Raw genomic sequence first — 18,304 nt, 5'->3', positions numbered from 1 at the left:
ATATATGATATATGATATACAATTATGAATAAATTAATTTAATTATATAAATTTTGTTTATAAATTTCTAAATATGTACAAAGTACATGATTAAGAATCATAGTAACCATATAAAATTTTTATTATTTCTCAAAAAAAAAAAAAGAAACTATATTATTATATTGCACTCCTTATATTTTAACTATTTTTTTAATTTAAACTTATATATATATAATTTATTTCGTGAATTGTACGGCAAAACACTCTTTCAAATTTTAAAATATTACGGAGGCAATATTTTCCTAGGATTTTTTTTGAAACCATATTTTCCTAAGATGGTTGGGAATAGATTTATGTTATATATATATATATATATATATGAGGATTGAGGAAAGGCGCAGAATGAAATTCGAAGAAAGATTAGGGGGGTTTCAGCAATTCTCACAAACCCATTAAAATAATTAAGGAAATACAAAATCTGAATTCCCAAGGCACCCACCCAATTTAACAAACGCAAAGCCAATCAGCGAAGCCCTCTTTCGACGAGGTTTCCATATCGCTTTATCATCGTGCGAATACGCGAGAGAAGGAGAATAGCCCCCAATATCTCTCTCTCTACAGAAGCCGCGTCGCCGCCGCCTCTCCATCCCTCCTAATATATCTCTATCTTCGCTGCTGCGGTAAGGCGTTTTTCGATCTCAATCGCGTTCGATAGAGAAACTTTTCAACTTCAGACTCCTAGGGTTTCTGTTTCTGCGATTTCTGTAGCTTACGATTCCGAAAAAGCAAAAAAAAAAAAAACAAAAACAAAAAATAGTTCGATTTGTTGCTAGTTTTGAATTTGATTGTGGTTTCTGATTAATTGGTTCGATTTGTTCGGTCGATTTAGGGTTTGGTCCGGAGGAGATTGAATTTGACTTTTTTTTTGGGGGGGGATTTTAGGGTTAGGGTTTTGGTTTTGAGGTTGAATTTAGGGTTTTGTTTGCGTTAACTTCCGTATGGCTGCTGGAAGGCACGGAGGTTACAGAGATAATGAGTTCAGGAGCCGGGAGTCAGATTTGGATGTGCCCAGGAGGGAGTTTGGGTATTCCAAGAGGGATTATGATCGAATTAGGGATGGGAATCAGGATTATGAGAGGGTTCGAGTTCGTGACAGGAATAGCCGTGATAGGAGTAGGGTCAGACAGAAGGATGTAAAAGAAAGGGAAGTGATGAATGGGGAGCGTCGTTCTGTGTCTAGTAGGAGTGACTCTGGCAGTAGTGATGGTGGAAGCGGAGGGAGTGCTGGTGGAGCTGAGAGATCTGGGTTTGTAGTTAGGGATGTTGACCGGGAGCCAGGGGAGCTGTCTAGCGAGAGTGGCTCTGATGGTGCTATGGATACAGATTCAGAGTTGAAAGATGTGGAGGCAAAGAAGTTGTTGGTTAATGGAAATCACTCACCTGTCCAGAGTAAGAAGAGGAAATTCTCTCCTATCATTTGGGATAGAGATGATAAGGAAGTGAGTAGAACAGTGAAGACAGTTAGCTTACGAACTACTTCAAGCCTTCCTCCTCAGCCTCCTACGGTAAAGTCCAATCCCACTCCCACGCCTAAACCTCATCAGGATATTGCTGTACAGGATTCTCCGACAAAGGAGAGTAAGATTCAGCATTCTCCTGTTGCTCCTGCTGAGCCAAACATTACAGCTGGAACTGATGTTGCAAGTGTTGCAGAATCCCTGGTTGATGCAGCTTTGCCCCAGAATGAGGAACGCAGTGGCAGTGAACAGGAGGCTCAGACATTTCAGGAGGCTCAAGATGATGAGTATTTACCTACTCGAACCATAAAGTTTTCACGGTGGGCAACTGATGCTGATTCCCCAGCTGATGAAGGTGAAATCTCCAATGATGATGAAATTCCTAAATCGAAGAAGAGGAAGTCAGCACCTGAATCCACGGAATTTAAGGGGAACCGTAAATCGTTGACCCCAGAACTTGGGGAGCTCAGGAGAGAAGCTGAAGGAACTAGGACAAGATCATCAGGATCTGATGAGCGAGTTAGGTCTTCCAGTAGAGATAGTTATGCTGACAATGATGTTGACAACAATGACTACATGGATGTGGCTAAGGATCGTAATTATGATGGTACTAGCGCTAGCCACTCAGATACAGATTCTGAAGATGACCATGTCTCGCGTGGTACACCAGACCCTGCACCCCCTCAACAAAGAAGTGTAAACATGCTTCAAGGATGTAGGAGTGTTGATGAATTTGAGAGGCTTAACAAGATAGATGAAGGCACCTATGGGGTAGTCTACCGAGCTAAGGATAATAAGACTGGAGAAATTGTTGCTTTGAAAAAGGTTAAGATGGAGAAAGAGAGAGAAGGATTTCCATTGACTTCTCTAAGGGAGATAAATATTCTGCTTTCATTTCATCATCCATCTATCGTAGATGTTAAGGAAGTAGTTGTTGGCAACAGTCTTGACAGTATTTTCATGGTGATGGAATATATGGAACATGACCTTAAGGCATTGATGGAATCAATGAAGCAGCCATTTAGCCAAAGTGAAGTAAAATGCCTTATGCTCCAGCTTTTGGAGGGTATCAAGTATCTCCATGATAATTGGGTTCTTCACCGAGATTTGAAGACTTCAAATTTGCTTTTAAATAACCGTGGTGAGTTAAAGATCTGTGACTTTGGGTTAGCTCGGCAATATGGGAGCCCTCTGAAACCATACACTCAATTGGTGGTTACTTTGTGGTACAGGTGAGTATCAATCTGTCTGCAATTTTTACTTTTTTAACAGATCATTTAAAAATAGGTTATCTAGATGTTGTGTGAGGTTCTGCTAAACTAATAGATATTGGACATTGATGCTTGCAGGGCACCAGAACTGCTATTGGGAGCCAAACAATATTCAACAGCAATTGATATGTGGTCATTGGGTTGCATTATGGCTGAATTGTTATCCAAAGAACCATTATTCAATGGGAAATCAGAGATTGAACAACTCGATAAGGTAAGTGTAACTACTGTTGTGTCTGTACGTTTCCTTTAGAAGGAATTGGTTGTAGCTGTATTTTATTCCCACCACACAGTTCTAATGTGCTTTGTATATCTTCAGATTTTCAAAATCCTCGGCACACCCAATGAAACGATATGGCCTGGTTTTTCTAAACTTCCAGGTGTCAAGATCAACTTTGTGAAGCATCAGTAAGTATCTTTTCCTTGTAAATTCTTTCCATACACAAAATAACTTGTGATTTATGTTCTCTGTTTTTGCCACTGTTTTCCCAGGCTTCCAGCTTTGGGTGATACTGGTCTGGCTTTCTTGCCTCCTCTGGCGACAATATCAGTTAAATGAGTATTTCATTTTTCTTTTAACCTGGCTCTTTTTTCTTTCAGGTATAATCTATTGCGCAAGAAGTTTCCAGCCACACCCTTCAACTTTGGGACACCAGTACTGTCTGATGCTGGCTTTGACCTGTTGAACAGGCTTCTAACTTATGATCCCGAGAAGGTTGGTATTAAATAGACTGAAAAAAACCATCACTTCCTCCACTATCGTAACCCTCTATTTGTCTTCTGTATTTGATATTCTAATACTATTGGTGTAATAAATTGCAGCGTATAACTGCTGATGAGGCTCTCAACCATGAGTGGTTTCGTGAAGTTCCTCTCCCCAAGTCTAAAGAATTCATGCCTACATTTCCAGCACAGCATGATCAGGACAGGTGATATTTTGTTTGACTGTGTGAACTATCACTGTCATAAGAAAATTGCTATCTTGTGGAAAAGATTTCATTGTTTCCTTTTAATGAATTAGGCGGGTGCGAAGAGTACACAAGAAGAGTCCAGATCCCCTTGAGGAGCTGCGTAGGAAGGAATTGCAGCAAGGTGAATTTGGAAATGGTGGTTTGTTTGGTTAAGAAAATTCAGCATTGCTCATTTGTACTGTTTAAGATTTGCTTTCTGCAATACTCGTCATTGATAAGGTTGAGGTGAGAGAGCCATCTACTGAGAGGAAGTTGCAAACATTGTTTGTGAGACGATCACTCGTGCTGTTTTTTAGCAGGCACACTTTACAAAATAGGTGGAGAAAGGATTATTTTGACACAGTAGTCAGATGTGTTGCAGGTAGACTTAAACACACGTCTGCCAGACTGCTTGCCTTGCAGGGTGGTATGCTGAGCCCTTATACCGATCGATTTCGATTGTGTCTCGTGTATGTAACATATTTCTCATTCGCAAATTGTAAACAATTTCTATGATGTTGGTTCTGAATAGTAGAGCTTATGGATTTTATTGGTGTTACTGTTTATGGGTTTTCTTGGTAATTTTATTTTATTTTATCCATTTTAATCTTCACATTGTGTTTGCAAGAGATGGTGGTGGTGTAAAGCGGACAGGGTGTACTATCATTTTCATTGAAGAAGACCTAGACAGAAACTAATGAACATTTGAAGGTAATTATTGGATCTGAATATATGGATGTAATCAAGGATCACAAAGATGCTTTCCCTTCATGTGGAATTATTTCATTTGCCAATATTGAAATAGGAATGTGTTTGTCTTTCAGAAATGTTGGTTTCACATGCTTTCTCTTTTACTTTTTATCAATGACATCCAGAATCTGAATCAGCAGGTAAACCTTTAACGCTTGCCATCTCAAAAATAATTGTGCGAAATGCTTTGTTTCCCTTTATTTTCGGACTTTTTGTTTGGGGTTTATACATGAGGAAGTCATATCTACTGTATGTTAGAAAATTGAAGATTAGACAGTCCTAGACAAGCTAAATCTCTCCCTGCATTATACATGGTGGATTCTTGTTATTTTGCACAGGTTGGGTAGTGATAGTTGATGTTAACCAGTTAACCTGTGGTGCATTTATTAGTGAGAATTTGGCTATTGACCTGAGATTTTCTTGATTCTCTATGGTCATGTTTTTTTCCCGTGCTTTCTTGTAGTTTGTGTTTTCCAGCTGGTTTAAACATGTATATTTCTTGCCATCTCTTTTCTCGATAGACCCTTTTTCCTTTTGTTTCGTTGATTTTTATTGTATGAGGAAGATTTGGGTGTGCAGTGGAAATGTAAGATACGACACTTATCTGCAAAAATGTTACTGCAGCAGTATCAAGCAAAGCACAGGTTGAGGAGCCTAGTTGAACAAAACAACCTGGACAGGCATTACATTTTTGTCTGTCAAGCTCTCAACAAGGTATCTTTCAACACTAACTATTCTTAGTGTCTGTACTTTGCAACACTGTTGTCGGGTTTCCTGCTTCCTATCATGTACCATGCTGGTTGGTAGGGTATGTTTTCAGGTCCATCGTTGTATTGTTAGATGATGATGGTATGTGGCGGTGAGTTGTTATGAGCTTTCTTTCTGGTGATGATGGGGTGTAACTAAACGGTTTTATTTTGGCATTTTGCCAGTTGCAAGGCAACGAAGCAAGCATGCCCGATTTAGTTGAAATTTGCCCCCACCAATTAAGTTTAAAGAGGAAGCTCTGCTGCCTGCTTGGAGATAACCTTATACAAATGAGCAGGAATGTGTAAAACCCCTTAAATTGGGAGTTCAGGGACGAAATGCACAGTTTTATGGACACCACTCTGTTGCTTCTCTTCAGCGCTGTGTAGTCGTGTAGCATTACAGCCATTACTTGCTGTGTTTTGTTGTGTGTTTTTAAAGATTTTATTAGCTCTTTAGTTGTGTGAAATATTAAAAAAAAAAACACACCAAATGTTAATAGGCCCCCACAAAAAATCCATTTAGCGGTTGGTTGCAGAGTTTTGAACTTGACAATCCTAATAAAGATACTGTTCTATTCATATTTCATAGTGTGGTGACAAGGTAATAAACACGAAGAAGTCAGCCTCTGAAAACATACGTAAGGACTGTCGTTTCTGGTACGAGGACATATAGAAGAAGCCAACTGTGTATTTGTCGACATCATCATAAAGTCCACGGACTCTTTTCGTCTATTTTGTTTTTTTTCAGTTAATGAGACTTGGTGAAATTTTTTATAAATATATAAAATTTATGTATTTAAAAATTACATTAAAAATATTATTAAATGTCAAAATTAGAATTAAAGTAATTGAAATATATGTAAGAAAATAAGCAAGAAAGAATTAATTTAATTATTTTGTATTTAATTTGATTGTAATTTTTTTTATTTAGAAATTATATCAAACATAAAAATGAATTAAAAAAATATTTTTTAAAAAAAAGAAGAAGAAAGTGGTATGAATGGAACAGGAGTAAATAATTTTCCAGATTAATCATCATGTATTCATGTGTGGAAAGTGTAAGGTAAGCTAAATGGGTACAAAATTCTTTACTTTCGTTCACTTTATACATACAACACAAACCGAGTATTCCTTTCTTCCTTGAGGGGTCTGCCTTCAGCTACTGAACCACTCACTCTTTCTTCGATTTCTGCTAACAAACCAACCTGGACCTTTTCAAATAAGTCATCAAAAAGCACTTGTATAAGCACCATGTTCATACATCATCAGCTCACAAATGATGGTCTCTGTAAGCACCAGCAGAGCTGCTGCTGTAACTTAGCAGCTCTCGAGGGAGTGGAAGGTCCTTTTGATCACGCACCTGTGAATACTATCGTCTTCCCTAGCACGAACAGGATGAGCGACAACTCTATGAAGAAGATGGTGTTGATTAGGCCTCGGTCCACTGTCCACCCGTATATGGTTATTCCTCCTCGATTGCTCTGCAGATACATCACTGCATAACCACAGCTTAAGTGAACAACATATGTGCAAGACTCCAAGTGCTGGTATAATATATGACAGAATAACACACTCGAATGGACCCACAGTTACTATCTGAGAGTGTGCACTGAGTAAATCCTGTCTTGTGATGCTAGCTGGTAAATGACCACAATAAGGTAAAACTAACCTAGGTTGTTCATAACTAATCGGCTCAATAAGAAGGTCAATAGATCGCTCTCGCTTATCAAGTCAACAATCTGACTAATTTGGATGAGGTTGTCCCTATTTACTTCAATTCTTTGCCCCATGTTTTCCAAATATGCAAGTAAATGTATTTTTTGTTTTTCGTTCTCCGGTTTTCCATTTTTGTGGTTAGTAAATGCACCATAAGTGTCTCCTTATGAGATGTTCGTGTGCAAAAGTTAAGGAGATCTTTGATGTGTCAAACATTTCTTATAGCTGAAAGCGTACATTTACTAGGGAAACGATACTGTTCTATTCATAGTGTTGTGACAAGGTAACAAACACGAAGAAATCAGCCTCCGAAAACATACCTAAGGATTGTCGTTTCTGGTACGAGGTCATAGAAGAAGCCAACTGTGTATTTGTCGGCATCATCATGAAGTCCACAGACTCCAAATCGCTTTCTGAGCTCATCCTATAGAACGAGCTCGTGATATGAGCATTGGTGACCTCGCTAGAACTGCACGTGGCTAGAGCATGCCACCTGCTCGCTAGCGACCCAATGCCTTGCGCCCTGTGGGATATTTTCGAAGCAGCATTCAAGCAAAGAATCACCCCCACCACCTGAACAATCGAGGAGACCTGAAGGCCCCAAACAAAAGAAGAGTAAAGAATCCATCTTTAAATGATAGTGTAACACGAAAGCTATTCTTCAAAGACAAATGAATTGCAAGCAACGAGAACAGTATTGTGTGACAGCTAAATACGAAAAGTTCAGAAACTATTAGGATCAAACGCTTACCACTATGCCCAAACCTATAGCTAGTAGCGAAGACGCAACCTTATTTCCTTATACTTCCACATTTTCGAGAGGCAGGATGCTGGACTTGGCCCTTCAGGCCTCCACCCAACAAATACGAAAAGTATAGACCAAGAAAAGTGTCGATGCATAAGTTAAGCACGCTTATGCAGCCTATCTGTTTCAGAACTCACGCCATCGATGTAAACAGTTACGCACATTATGAAAGGAAACGCAGAAGTTTGAACTTACCGCAAAATCGCCACCATTGACACAAGTTATTATACCATGGTATGCTGTAGTCTGGAAGAGAGTTACAAACTGGCTCCCAGTGACAATTGTGAACTCCAGCAGAAGAAAGATTCGGAATCTGTGGCTTATCTTTGATAGATTATACTGGAGGCGCATATGCTCTTTTATTAGTAGCAAAACATCAGATTCTCGTTCCAAGAGGTTTGCATAATCATCAAAATGTATAATCTGCAGATTGCAGACCAAGTGGAATAACACACAGACTGACAGAAAAATTGCAGCCGTGTAAGTCCATGACAGAATAAAAGCTAATAAGATAGCGGTGGAATGCCACAATGATTCTTGATGCACATACAAAACACGGATGATTTCTCGTGCAGTCTTTAAACCGAGACACGGTAACACCCACAATACGAGCAAGCGGATTGAATCCTGTTAAACCATCACCCCCCAAAAAAACATTAAGTTCTGTATTAAAAAAAAAATTAATGTCTTGTAAGATGATTATGCTTTGGCTACAAATTATGAGTTTGTGAATCATGTAACGTTAGCGGGAATCCGTAAATAACTCTGTACAGTACAATTCCATCAAAATGCATACATAAACAGCCAATCACTTCCTTTCGTTGACAGAATCTTAAGCCAAACATATTGCAAAAATCATAAATAGGATCAAATATAAATGCAGAATTCAATTTCAGACCACTCGAAGAACTTCAAACATATAGTTCCCACCATCACAGACTAACATGGAATTCAATAGTCGGAAGGTTAAAGCATAGTGAGCTGCAAGAAATACATTAACCCCTATCATTCAACGAAAAAGGAATAGTTATATCAGAGGACATTTATCCCTCTTTTCTACCGATATTTTCCCAGGAAAGGAATCGCAATAACAGTATTTCGATTTCAAATAGAACTAAAAGTCTAGCCTCAACTTGATTCACTATAGATTATAGTCCCTGATTGGCAAGACTCACCATAATGATGTATGCTTATTGATTATCCACCCACTCAGAGTTATTCATGGATTATTGGCTCAAATAAGCAAAAAATGTGGCCAAACACAGCATTGCTAAAATCTATAAATGTAAAAGGCAGATAAGTTAATCTATAATTGGAATAGTCAGATTAAATAATAGTTACCAAACACAGCATTGCTAAAATCTGTCGGCAGGACAACTCTAGCCAAGTTAGTCAAATGTTTACTTGATAACCATAGAGTTACAAGTTCGACTCCATCTGGAGCTTGCCTATTGACCGTTTTAGTTTGAGCCGGTCATGAGCAACCTAGGTTGTTTTACCTTATTGTGATCCTTGGTCAAGGGCAACTTAGCTAATTTAACTCCTCATGGTCTCTTGTACTAATGACTATTTCCATCCTAACACCACATTCATAGAAAAGACCCCAAAAAAGAAAAAAAAAGAAAAAAAAAAAAAAACTGAACAACAGCACATACATAAGATCCAAGAGAAGCAAACAACTCACAGAAATCTTCTTAATATACTCCTCACTGAACCTTTCCACATGCCCACTGTACCGGTCCACAAACAGGAACTTCCGAATCCCATACTTGCGCAAGTTGTGGGAAGCGCAGAGCAGAGAAACAGCCGCAAGACAAGCCTGGGACACCACTATGTCAATTTCAAAGCTCTTGATTTGACCCTTCTGGCAGCCCCGGCAATCGGAGAGCTCAAGAATCACCACTGGGATAGCCAATCCCAGCACCAAAAACAAACCCCAGGACACCAAAATCCTCAGAACTGAGCTCTGATTGAACCCCAGAGCCCCCAGAAACCACTCCAATCTCTGCAGAGCTTTATCAAGATCGGTGGACTCGTGATCACGCCCCTCAATCTCCTCTCCATTCCCCTGTTTCTCTTGATTCCCAGGCTTCTGGGGCAAAGGGGGGAGCAGAGGAGTGGCCTCCAGGAGGCTTGACTCATCCACACGCACAAAACTCTCAGCCATTGCAACCAAAAAAAGGGTTGTTCACTTGTTCTTAAGGATAATAAAAAAGGGTCAAGCTCAAATTGCTTTAAAAACTCAAAGATTTAGTGAGAACAAAGACTTTGGGTGATTCCGGAAAAGGAAAGACTACAGATCGCCGAACTGAACTACCCATTTAAAAAATATATATATTTCTTTCTTTCTTATTTTATGTCGACGACGTTGCTTGTCTGAGTCTGACAAGTTGAAAATATGAAAATGTAGAGATTTGGGCAGGCTGTGTATGGCTTCATTCATGTCCTGCAGGAACATTAAATAAGTGTTGCGTGTTAAGATTGAGTATTCTGCAATTTTCTTAAATACCCAGCTACTATTACTTTCTTTCCTTCCACGCTTCAACGCAAGGGAAGATTAAAGGTACGATAATATGGAGAGAAATTCTGGCATATCTACAATGAAAAGTGTAGGAGTATATATTTAGCTATCCTGTATAATTTATGATAACTATGCATGAGCGAGTTTTATTCAATTTATGCTTTCGGTTTTTCTCAGTTTAGGTCTTTGAATAGTGATAATTTCTCTTGTCACAAAATTAAAAAATAAAAATAAAAGTGTTATATATATCACTTCAATAGTTAGATATGTTATATATATATATATATATATATATATATTGCTCTCCTGTATAATTTATGATTATTTTACAAGAACGGGTTCAGTTTATATGAATAAAATTTTCTCAGTTTATATCCCTTTGAATAGTAATTGATGATGAGACAATGTGTTATATATATTGCTTAAATACTTAGATATGTTTGTTCAAAACAATGTGGAGGATTGTGGTTCCTAAATTGTGTCACTTGAATAAGGTTAGCATTTTCAATTATATAGTTTTAATGTAATTTTATACTATTAATTCATAATAGGACAGAGTAATTTTTGAATATAGAGAACATGAAATTTTCTACATTTACATATACATATATATGTAAAGAAATTCTGAATTTATTTTCTTGAAACTCAATTTAAAAAGTGATATTATTAGTTGTGATGATAAGAATAAGAACATTATAATTAGTTCAATGATTTTTCTTCTTTTTAGAAAGTTAACACACCTCTTGTTAGAGATCTGGTCTGGTGGGGGATTTTTTTTTTATTTTTTTTTATTTTTTATTTTTGGGTTTGCTTTTTCAATTCCCCATTGAGTTGTTTGAATCATAGGACTATAGGAGTGACTATCATCCCAAAATTAAGATAGGTAGGGTTCTCATAGAACTTGGCAATAGTAATAAGCATCCTTAGTGATAAGGGAAATCTAGTCTAGGTTGTATTATGTAAATTCCGTTCATGTTTAATAGCATGCAAAAATAAGCTTTTTATTTTATTTTATTTTATTTTTTGATATCAGTTGATTTTTAAATAAATTTATATTTTTAAGCATTTATATAAGAAGAATGAAAACTCAACTGAGAACACCTAACTACAATCAAAAGATTATGGTGCTTGATCATAAAATCTTTGATTTGTAATTTATTTGGGAGAGCGATAAAATTAGAGTGAGTAAAATGAAAACAGTGAAATTGAAGCAATTAAATTGCTCTGAGCTTACAATTGAAATTTCTATAATTAGAGAAGTGGACCACTTCAATTACAGTTTATCCAACAAACCCTTCAGAAAATAGTTGGAACCATAAATCACTTCAATCACTACAATTGTTCTCTCAAATGCATCCTTTGATGATGTTACATTAGTTGAAAAACTAGAACTAGAAGGCATGAATGTAGACAACATAAGAGGAAGGATTGTGAGTGAATATTAAGAAAGTCAACAAATTCTTAATTTTAATTATTTACGTGGAATGGTAAGTTTTTAATTATATAATTAAGTAATTAATTTTGTTTTAACATAACTATAACTAACCAATAACGAATCATTGCATACCTTTATGCATAAATGTCTATTGAACAAAAATTTAATGTAGCTATAACCAATCATTACACACTCCTACATTAAAATGTCTATTGAACTCCCAACCATAAAAATAATCTCAATTAAACGATAACAAAAAATAATTTAATTTTTTTAAAACTTTCATAGCTAATAACCTAATTTTTAGTCAATTTAATTATCGATACTTAATTACGTAGTGAATAACCCTTTTTTGCTCACCCCTACTTTCAATTGTGTCACTAAATGTCTAAATAATTGAAAAGTACTACTAACTCCTCCCTATGTTGACGTTATGCGTGTTGAATGTTGATGTTACTATTTTTTTTGTTCCTTTTTTTTTTTCGTCCTTCATATAATTATTATATAGGCACATGTTGGGGGGAAGTGTTGATGGTAACCATTTAGTTTATAAAAAAAAATGGTTATTTAATGGAGAAAGGGATCACGTGTATTCGTACAGACAAACCTTCAATCATATGTAAAATACTCTGTAGTAGTAGAGCTCATTTACATGCTGGAAGGCGCTTTAGCTAAGGCTTATCAAAGTTATCTATTCTCAATTCTCATGAGAGACAAATTTATCGAACTTGATAATCACACAATTTTAAGTTAGCTCCACATAAAAATTGTCTATTGACTTTCTTAATTTTAACTATAAAAATCCTTAAACTAATTTACTTATTTGTGATCATTTATCAGCTATAATTTGCGTACTTTTCATAAAATTAATGTTATCAACTCCAATTTGCAGATATTAGTGTCAAATACCAATTAATGCTATCAACTCCAATTTGCAGATATTAGTGTCAAATACCAATGATTATTCAGACAGTTGTGTACTATAATCAACATAGGCAGTGGAAACCTCCCAACATGGCATGGAAAACTAGTGGGGGACAACTTAGTTTCAATGGAAAATACCACACACCAAATTTAAGGAACGAGATTGGTTCAAATAGATTACAGGATTGATGTTTTTTATTTGCATCAAACTCATCCCGCCAATATTATGGCAAGACTGCACCAAATTTGATCATTCTAACATGATCCCTACCTACAGTATTTATTTAATTATTACACTGTAGACCATGATTAACATTGTATAGTGGACCACAAGCATATAAATTCAATTTTAGTATATACTACTTATGATACATTAAAATGAAAAATAAACATTTATCAATGATCTACCTTGCAATATAAACATGACTCACAGTATAATTTGCTGAATTTCTTTTAGTAAGGCTTTTGGTTCAAAACATCTCACATAACCCCATGAATGCAAATATTGTAATTCTTATTTGGTTTAAGGAGATGTGAAGTCACTAAGATTACTTGAACCAAATGCTACCTAAGAAATCAGAAATGTAATAATTCCTCTTCATTTTTTTCTTCAAACATTCATGAAAATCACATTGCCCTGGCATTCTTAGATTATGTGGAATTTTCAAGGAATGTTACATTACCTAATAGATTCCAAAAGAATAGAACTTTTTATCATGTGTCCTAATTTTGTCAAGAAAGAAAAAGTAAGAATGGTAACTAAACCCCAAGAAAGAAAGTTCAGAAGTATGATAATCTAATTCCTTGTGGTCCTTTACCGGCTAAGGTCATAAGACGGGTTTCACCAGAGCGTACCTTTGAGTAGTGGCTGAGTGTTTTCCGTAAATCAAAGAAGTATCAGAATTTGGAAGCAGCAAATGGAATAATTGTATAACCGAGAAGTAATATTATCCGGTATTATATCTTGAACTAGAAAAGGAAGTAATTCCGCGAAAGGGGGACAGTAGTAGCAGGTGGGCATGCAAGCTCAGTGCCATCTGCAGTCACCTTGTACGTCTCTGGACACACTGATATTGTAGGAAGTGCATCGTTGAGTTTCATGTCCAGTTTTGTGAGCCTCCTTACACCACTCACAGCCTCCACTCTCTTCTTCAGTCGATACCGATCCTTTACTCCATCATCCAGAGCTTCCTGTTTGCGAGGATGGAAACACACAAAATCAAAGCACTTCATATTGTGTACAAGTATCTGTTATTCTGTTATGCTAGTGTCAAGAGAAAAAGAGGGGATGGGCGAGAGAGAGCGTACTTTGCTGACAAAAGCAATTGAATTGGAGCTTCCCGCCTTTCCAAATGCTCCAAACATAGGTCTCATCATCACCTGTAATACTTTGAGGATTAATTAACATGAAAGAATGCTCTCGAGTTCTATTCGAGATTGTGAAGCAATAAATACAGAAGCTCAAACATAGAGCATATTCAATTCTTTTAAAAGTTTCATTTCAAGCTTGGATATGAATAGAAAGACGGCATGGCTTTAAAAAGTTGCCCTGGAGTTCATAAGACAGAATAACTTAATTGGTCATGGTAATGGAGACAGGTTTAGCATGACAATATGAAAGAACAAACGAACAAGAGACCTAAGCAGCAAGAAATTTCATAAGTATAGTCTGAAGACAAATTCAATATTAATGATTACCGGTTCAGGAGTGGGGATGCTCGCATTTGGGTCCCCCATGTTTGCCCATGCTATTGTGCCACCTTTGATCACCATTTCTGGTTTTGATCCAAAGAAAGATGGCTTCCAAATGACAAGATCGGCCAACTTCCCTACCTGTCAATATTGTTTGAAATTACAAGAACAGATGCTAATAAGAGTTTTTGGATATGGAATGTGATAATGAGTAATAAAATGCTAGAAACAAAATAAAGACATGCAAATAAGACTCCTCTTTAATGTTATCTGATTATCAAAATAAAGTAACTCTCTATGTTGTAGGATTGCAAATAAAAGGCATAATAATCTCTTAAAATTATTACAAATAAAAAGACATTATAACCTCTCAGCATTCAAGTGTTCACAAGTGCCATACAGCTATAAGGGGACATTATACTTACACAGTCAATCATGCTTCTAAGTGCTGAATGATGGTCAAGTTCATACCTCAAGAGACCCAACATGCTTGGAGAAGCCATTAGCAATTGCAGGATTTATAGTGTATTTTGCAATGTATCTTTTGATCCTCAAGTTGTCGTTATATGGCTGGTTTTTGTCAAGTGGGCCTCTAAATAATTTCATCTTGTGGGCAGTCTGCCATGTTCTGCAAATTACCTGGTAAGTAACAAGTCTGTTTATATAAGTAACTTAATTCAAGCAACAAAAAGTCAGGTTGGAACTTAATGGTCTCAAAATTAATCTAGTGCATTTGCTAATTGGTTGATTAAATGACACATTTATAGCCTATCTTTTTAAGTAGTTTCATACCGAAAAGGGAATCATCAATAACAATAATTAAGAGATCAGAAATATTTCTGGATCCTGAAAGATGATTAGATTAGCAAATGAGAACCTCTCCAATTCGTCCCATGGCCTGTGAATCAGAAGCTATAATGCTGATAGCTCCCATATCATGCAAAATGTCTTCTGCAGCGATGGTTTCAGCCCGAATCCGTGATTCAGCAAAGGCTACATCCTCCTTGATGTCCTTATCAAGGTGATGGCAGACCATCTGCATACATTCTTTCAATGTTGAGAATAGATTTCTGATAGTATCAGACCACTCTAACTAATCTCTTCTTACCAGCATGTCAAGATGCTCATCCACAGTATTCAAGGTGAAGGGACGTGTAGGATTAGTTGATGATGGGAGTACATTTTTTACGCCACAAACTTTAATAATATCAGGAGCATGCCCACCGCCAGCACCTTCACTGTATAAGTATCATATTTATATGTATATGTATATGTAAGTGTATCAAGTTCTCAAAAATAATCTGTATTGACACAGTACACACTTAAAGAAAAGCACAAGTACAGTATTTTATTTTTCCTCAAAGTTGTACGAGACAAACCACATTTTATTGCCTATCTTTTTCTACTAACTGGACTAGGGATGGGGGAATGTGTTATATTTCCATGTCAAACCTGTGGTAGGTATGAATTGTTCTATCTTTGAAAGCAGAAATGGTGTGCTCCACAAATCCAGATTCATTCAAGGTATCAGTGTGTATATTAACCTACATAAATGTAATTTAATCAGCTTTTAAATTTCAAAATTAAAACCTTGAAGTTGTCCAAGATATTTTTTTAAGTAGCTACCTGAATGTCGAATTGATCAGCAACCTTTAAACAAGTATCTATTGCAGCAGGAGTGGTTCCCCAGTCCTCATGAAGCTTCAGTCCCATTGCTCCGGCCTCAATTATTTTGTGCAGTCCAATCTCCTTGGCACTATTGCCCTATAGATGAGTTACACCTCATGAAATTATATTACGCCAATTGTCGAACAAAATGGATAATTCTAGAAAAGTATGCCCCAGGATGCATAAATAAAAACAAGGGAAACAAACCGCTCATGATTCCAGACAATAACGACTATCAGTTTATTAAGCAGGCCCTTCAACAGTAAATCTGCAGTGGGTACCATGCACATGTATGTGAATGAAATAGGATAGCTGAAATCTCATGAAAGAATAAGTAATTACTTTTCCAGTGAAACCAAAGTTTAAAGGTAGCTCATCCGTTGACTGCAACATTAATTTCATATGAAACGGTGCTGGTGTACATGTAGTGGCACGAGTTCCATCTGCAGGTCCTGTTCCACCTCCTACCATTGTGGTGATCCCTATAAAATTTGTAAAGGGAGATATTTAGCTACTGACATAACGTATTCATAATACTAAGAGAAATTGATACAGCTGAAGATGGCATAGTATGGAATAACATCAATTCATTTGATAGGGCAGACGTTACATCCAAAAGTCAAAAGTATTAATTCCTAGTTTGGGAATTTTGAAAGAATTTATCGAAGAAGAAGATTACTATATAGCAAACTGTATAAAAACATAGAACACTGGATATTAATTACTCCATAGAACACTGTACAAAAAAAAGATATGAGAAAACATCAATGGTACTTCTCGGTATGAAAATCCCCACCACTGGATATTGCCTCATAAGCCAATTGAGGGCAGATGAAGTGAACATGGCAGTCTATTGCTCCTGCGGTTACAATCATCCCTTCACCAGCAATAACCTCTGTATTCAACTGATTTTGGAAGAGTCAACAGTCTTGAAATTTAAGAGTCAAAAGTCTTGAAATTTAAGGATATTTTAATTGTTTGTTTGTCAGACTCACCCCAATTACAATGTCCTTTGATACATTCATGATATCTGGGTTCCCTGCTTTCCCCAGGGAAACAATTAAACCATTTTTAATTCCAATATCAGCCTTAAAAATTCCTGAATAATCAATGACTACAGCATTTGTTATAACAGTATCCAAACAGGCAACTGCCGGATATCCACAAGCCTGACCCATTCCATCTCTTAGAACTTTTCCACCTCCGAACACACATTCATCACCATAAAGAGAAAAATCATGTTCAATTTCAGCAACTAAGTCTGTATCACCAAGTCGAATTCTGTCTCCAGTTGTGGGTCCATAGATATTAGCATATTCCTCATGAGACATCCTAAAGGAGAAAGCAGGTTCTCGTCCACTGATACCTTCACTGCAAAAGTTTTCAAGCTGAGATATATAATTTTGTCAAGCAAAGCCGCAGCCTTGTGCATAAAGCAGGAAAATATAAATTTGGGCAAGTTTTTAGACCTGGCATTTGTTTCTTCCAAATGTTGCCAATTTCTTTCACGTACAGCTTCCATCACAGCTGTAATTCTGGCACCAACTTGACCATCAGCAATTCCATGGCCTCCCCTGATTATTTGCTTCCCTTCAATACTAACTAGAGTAACATTTTTTGAATCCCCTGGCTAGCAACATTCACACTTTCATTTAGTTCAAAATCCCAAACATAATTTGAGAAAAGCAAGCACACTTCTTGCTGGGGATAAATATAACAACAATAATATGTTTATGCTCATTAACTATTTAAACTTTTAAATGAAGTGGATCACATACTTTAATACTTCTACATCAACCAGATGATTTTTGAAAGAAAAGTATAAATAAGAAACAACAGATGTTGGTAACTTCTCATGTTGGAAATTTGAAAAGATAAAAATTATTAATTGATTATTTAATTTCAAATACAAATAGGTCAAAGTGGTTACCTCAAATCTTACTGCTGTTCCTGCAGGTATGTTTAACCTCATGCCATGCGCTTTCTGTCGATCAAACACCAAGAATGGGTTCACCTCAATGAAGTTATAGTGGCTGCCTACCTGGACATGAGAGACCTCCTTAAAGTTTTGGATAAAAGGGATATGTCAACTGTTTTGCATTATTTTATTACTTCGAGACCTTCACATGTTCCCATTTGAACCAATCATGTGAGTCTAAAAGCTAATTTCTATTTTATAACCCCCCCCCCCCCCCCCCCCCCCCCCCCCCCCCCCCCCCCCCCCCCCCCCCCCCCCCCCCCCCCCCCCCCCCCCCCCCCCCCCCCCCCCCCCCCCCCCCCCCCCCCCCCCCCCCCCCCCCCCCCCCCCCCCCCCCCCCCCCCCCCCC

General features: G+C 37.1%; 3 protein-coding genes across 14 annotated transcripts in view; 1 reads left to right on the top strand and 2 right to left on the bottom strand.

Moving 5' to 3' along the window:
* The first annotated feature begins 486 nt into the window (after window positions 1–486).
* LOC116025939 (cyclin-dependent kinase G-2) lies at window positions 487–5,795 on the top strand. Of its 12 annotated transcripts, none has more exons than XM_031267324.1 (10): window positions 488–2,728; window positions 2,846–2,981; window positions 3,087–3,175; window positions 3,368–3,482; window positions 3,590–3,696; window positions 3,789–4,428; window positions 4,542–4,607; window positions 5,092–5,181; window positions 5,288–5,316; window positions 5,400–5,795. In XM_031267324.1, the coding sequence occupies exons 1-6, from the start codon at window positions 978–980 to the stop codon at window positions 3,889–3,891; spliced, it is 2,301 nt and encodes a 766-aa protein (XP_031123184.1). In that variant the 5' UTR covers window positions 488–977; the 3' UTR covers window positions 3,892–4,428; window positions 4,542–4,607; window positions 5,092–5,181; window positions 5,288–5,316; window positions 5,400–5,795. The 12 variants fall into 12 exon arrangements, with proteins under 12 accessions (XP_031123192.1, XP_031123184.1, XP_031123187.1 ...); XM_031267327.1 differs by having other exon boundaries at window positions 5,288–5,326; XM_031267325.1 differs by lacking the exon at window positions 5,288–5,316 and having other exon boundaries at window positions 5,095–5,181.
* Window positions 5,796–6,213: 418 nt separating this feature from the next.
* On the bottom strand, window positions 6,214–10,289 carry LOC116026255. Its single transcript, XM_031267739.1, has 5 exons — window positions 9,422–10,289; window positions 7,933–8,364; window positions 7,253–7,523; window positions 6,577–6,711; window positions 6,214–6,427 (listed from the first exon to the last, which is right to left on the bottom strand). The coding sequence occupies exons 1-5, from the start codon at window positions 9,902–9,904 to the stop codon at window positions 6,372–6,374; spliced, it is 1,377 nt and encodes a 458-aa protein (XP_031123599.1). The 5' UTR covers window positions 9,905–10,289; the 3' UTR covers window positions 6,214–6,371.
* Window positions 10,290–13,200: 2,911 nt separating this feature from the next.
* The window catches only part of LOC116024487 (urease), an 8,215-nt gene continuing 3,111 nt past the window's right edge, over window positions 13,201–18,304 (bottom strand). The window contains exons 7-19 of the mRNA XM_031265387.1: window positions 17,908–18,018; window positions 17,447–17,607; window positions 16,973–17,348; window positions 16,774–16,882; window positions 16,320–16,459; window positions 15,936–16,073; window positions 15,762–15,853; window positions 15,418–15,547; window positions 15,187–15,345; window positions 14,781–14,948; window positions 14,316–14,450; window positions 13,926–13,997; window positions 13,201–13,808 (exon numbers count right to left, since the gene is read on the bottom strand). Coding sequence (XP_031121247.1) covers window positions 13,587–13,808; window positions 13,926–13,997; window positions 14,316–14,450; window positions 14,781–14,948; window positions 15,187–15,345; window positions 15,418–15,547; window positions 15,762–15,853; window positions 15,936–16,073; window positions 16,320–16,459; window positions 16,774–16,882; window positions 16,973–17,348; window positions 17,447–17,607; window positions 17,908–18,018 — 2,013 coding nt within the window. The 3' untranslated portion in view covers window positions 13,201–13,586. The remainder of the gene's footprint in view (window positions 13,809–13,925; window positions 13,998–14,315; window positions 14,451–14,780; window positions 14,949–15,186; window positions 15,346–15,417; window positions 15,548–15,761; window positions 15,854–15,935; window positions 16,074–16,319; window positions 16,460–16,773; window positions 16,883–16,972; window positions 17,349–17,446; window positions 17,608–17,907; window positions 18,019–18,304) is intronic.

This window comes from Ipomoea triloba, chromosome 7, assembly GCF_003576645.1.
Source record: "Ipomoea triloba cultivar NCNSP0323 chromosome 7, ASM357664v1".
Classification (NCBI taxonomy): Eukaryota; Viridiplantae; Streptophyta; class Magnoliopsida; order Solanales; family Convolvulaceae; genus Ipomoea; species Ipomoea triloba.
Note: the sequence above shows the minus strand (reverse complement) of the source record. Positions and strands in the feature narration are given on the sequence as shown.